At 48.9% G+C, this 3,561-nt stretch overlaps 1 protein-coding gene across 1 annotated transcript; it reads left to right on the forward strand.

Moving 5' to 3' along the window:
• The first annotated feature begins 1,701 nt into the window (after positions 1 to 1,701).
• Positions 1,702 to 2,361, forward strand: LOC131293746 (uncharacterized). Its single transcript, XM_058321812.1, has one exon. It carries the CDS (start codon positions 1,702 to 1,704, stop codon positions 2,359 to 2,361), a length of 660 nt encoding a protein of 219 aa, XP_058177795.1.
• The last annotated feature ends 1,200 nt before the right edge of the window (positions 2,362 to 3,561 follow it).

Genomic DNA, 3,561 nt, shown 5'->3' on the forward strand with positions numbered 1-3,561 from the left:
AAGGTCGACCTGCATAAGGCATATCATCAAATTCCTATTCACCCGGAAGACATTCCGAAGACCGCGATTACAACCCCCTTCGGGTTGTATGAATTCACCAGTATGCCATTCGGTCTCAGGAATGCAGCGCAGACCTTCCAACGCTTGATACACAACGTGCTGCAAGGACTCGATTTTGTATTTCCTTACATCGACGATATAATCGTAGCATCAACATCACCGGAAGAACATCGCGAACATCTACGTGTTCTTTTCCAACGATTAGCAGACCATCAGTTGGCCATTAACCCCGCAAAATGTGCATTCGAACGCACGGAGATCGCCTTCCTGGGACACCTGGTGACCCCACATGGGATACTCCCACTTCCAGAGAGGGTAGAGGCGATTCGCGATATAAAAAAACCAACCACGATCTGGGAACTGAAGAGATTCCTAGCCATGGTCAATTTTTATCGCCGTTTCATACCACGGGCCCTAAACGCACAAGCACTACTGCTTGAAATGACTCCCGGAAATAAAAAGAAAGATAAGACGCCTTTAGTCTGGACGCCAGAAGCAACCACAGCTTTCGATCGCTGCATACAACAGCTGGAGCAAGCCACCTTACTGGCACACCCGGTACCGAATGCAGAGCTCTCCCTGTGGACCGATGCCTCCGACTTCGCTGCCGGAGCCGTCCTACACCAAGTAGTCGACGGCCAATTACAACCGCTTGGGTTTTTCACCAAAAAATTCGATAAGGCTCAGAGGAAATATTCTACTTACGATCGTGAACTCACCGCTGCTTATCTTGCCGTTCGGCATTTTCATTACCTGTTAGAAGGTCGTGCTTTCCACATTCGTACGGATCATAAACCGCTAACATATGCCTTCCAGCAGAAGCAGCAGGACACCTCTCCACGCAGAGCACGGCATTTGGATTACCTCGGGCAATTTACCACGGATATTCGTCACGTAGCAGGAGAACAGAACACCACGGCCGACCTTTTATCACGCATCGAGGTGATACAAGTAAGCCCTACTATTGATTTTGAAAAGATGGCTGAGGAACAAGACCGCGACACTGAACTGGCAGACATAATCAGTGGCAAGATAGTTTCCGACCTTTGCCTACGGAAAACACAGATCCCCGGAAGCACTAAGTCTCTTTACGCCGATTGCCCTACTGGAATAATCCGACCATACGTACCTAAGCCATTTCAGCCGCAAGTTATGCATGCCGTCCACGATTTGAGTCACCCAGGAGCCAGAGCCACCGCAAAACTGTTAACGGAGCGATTCGTTTGGCGAGGCATCAAGCGGGATGCTCAACAATTCGTAAAAACCTGCGTGGCATGCCAACAAGCCAAAGTCATACGTCACACCAAGAGCCCTCTGCAAACATACCCAGCGACGACAGCCCGATTTTCACACATAAACGTCGATATCATTGGACCTTTTCCGGTGAGCAACGGTCAACGGTATTGCCTTACCATAATCGATCGTTTCACGCGTTGGCCAGAAGCAGTTCCTATACCAGACATAACAGCAGCAACTGTTGTCTCAGCCCTCCTGTACCACTGGATCTCGCGTTTTGGCGTCCCTTCCTACATAACCACTGATCAAGGAAGACAATTCGAGTCAGGCCTGTTCAGTGAGTTGACACGGACCCTTGGAACGCGGCACATCCGGACAACGGCATACCATCCACAAGCAAACGGGATGGTTGAGCGTTGGCACCGCACCCTCAAAGCAGCAATTGTTTGCAAAGACACAACCAGGTGGAGCGAACACTTACCACTTATCCTGCTAGGCCTACGGACTACCTTCAAGAGCGACATCCAAGCATCACCCGCCGAATTGGTGTACGGAACTACGCTGAGGATTCCCGCCGAGTTCCTAGTTGAAGAGTCCCGGTCAGCTGCAGCTGATCAATCGGACTTTGCCAGGACGCTCCGGGAAGGGATGAGCCACATTCGCCCGCCAAATACCTCGTGGCACGCTCACAACCCTACCTTCATCCATGCCGACCTAAGCAAGTGTAGCCATGTATTTATACGTAACGACACCGTCCGCCCTGCACTAACCACACCATACCATGGTCCGTACCCGGTAATTAATCGTAAATCGAAGTCTTTTCAGGTTCGACTCAACGATCGACCTTCATGGGTCTCCGTGGATCGCCTGAAACCAGCGTACATCGCCAACGATTCGAGTAGTACTCCGCAACCTACCAACTTCCAACGGGACTCTTCGCCCTTACCGATGCTACAACAGAAGACCACATCCAATGCGGCAGCGACTCCAGCCACAGAGCAGAAAACACCGACCGTTGTTACCAGATCGCAACGGAAGGTCATCATCCCTGCGCGATACCGGTAACTCCGCTCTAGGAGGGGAGTACTGTGGCGACCTTGGTGCGCGAGCACCTTAGTAAAGTTAGTAGCCTCGGGCAACTGAGCTACTAACTGTACTAAAACAAACCAACTAGCCGACTCGCTCTAGCGCGTAAGAGCGAGTCCACCCGAGCGCTCCCGAGGACACCGGTCAGACCCCATTGTTGCAAGGAGCGTACAGCCTTCTTCCTTCTGCAGCATCCCCAGTGATCGGACGTCGAAACTCACGCTGAACCGCGCCGCACCGACTAACTGTACGATAATCTTGTAATCCCGCGAAATCCGCGCCGCACCGATAACTGTATGATAATCCTGTGATCTCGAAATATAAAATAGCACCGACCCCGGTCGGCTAAAGCTAAAGTTATATCACAGTTTGTGTTATCGTTAACGGTTATTCTACGTTATCCATAATTGTTTTAAACTCCCAGTATTCTTTTTCGTGGGCCGTCATTATTATTTTCCTCTACTCTACTATCAGCGCTGACCAAGTAGCGCGCATTTGCGGGTGAGTAGACTAACATTTTTCAGTTTCCTTGGCCACTAGAAATTTACTCCTTATGTGGAACGGAACTTCACCTGCTATAGCCATAGGGTCTAGCGGATCGGGGTAGTTTTTGTGCACCCTATTGCCCTTCTCAGCGATTGATGCCGTGCAGTGTTAATGGAACTTTGGACTGATTTTTGAGCATTTAGGCTTAGGCCAACTCCATACTTGACACTGCTCCTCACAATTGCTCTATGGAGTTCATCACATATCCAAGGCCTTCATCACATTTAGTTTGCCTGCTGCTTTATCGCGTGTCCTTCCAAGAGCTTGTTAAATTTCAGCTTATTAGGGGTCATCATGAAATCGTCGTTTCGTTTTAGCGGTCGCTAAAGGTGCTCATTTGTTCATTTCAGTCGCTAAAAGTTCATTATAATGAACAAATGAGCACCCTTAGCGACGAATGAGCGCCTTTAGCGACCGCTAAAACGAAACGACGATTTCATGATAACCCCAATTGTCTATTTCCACCTCCAGGAATTGATGCTCTTTAGTATGTTCGATAGTATGCTGTCCTATATCTATTCTTACTTTAGTATCACAGCTAGGGAAGGTCATTGCCTTTGTTTTGTTTGTGTTAACCGTTAAATTTAAAGACTTTAGTAACGCGATTAGCCAGTCTAGAAAGCTTTGTAATTT

Source organism: Anopheles ziemanni, chromosome 2, assembly GCF_943734765.1.
Source record: "Anopheles ziemanni chromosome 2, idAnoZiCoDA_A2_x.2, whole genome shotgun sequence".
Classification (NCBI taxonomy): domain Eukaryota; kingdom Metazoa; phylum Arthropoda; class Insecta; order Diptera; family Culicidae; genus Anopheles; species Anopheles ziemanni.

Excerpts from the sequence above, each read along its gene's own strand:
- LOC131293746 (XM_058321812.1), top strand. The coding sequence starts at position 1,702 with ATGGTTGAGCGTTGGCACCGCACCCTCAAAGCAGCAATTGTTTGCAAA.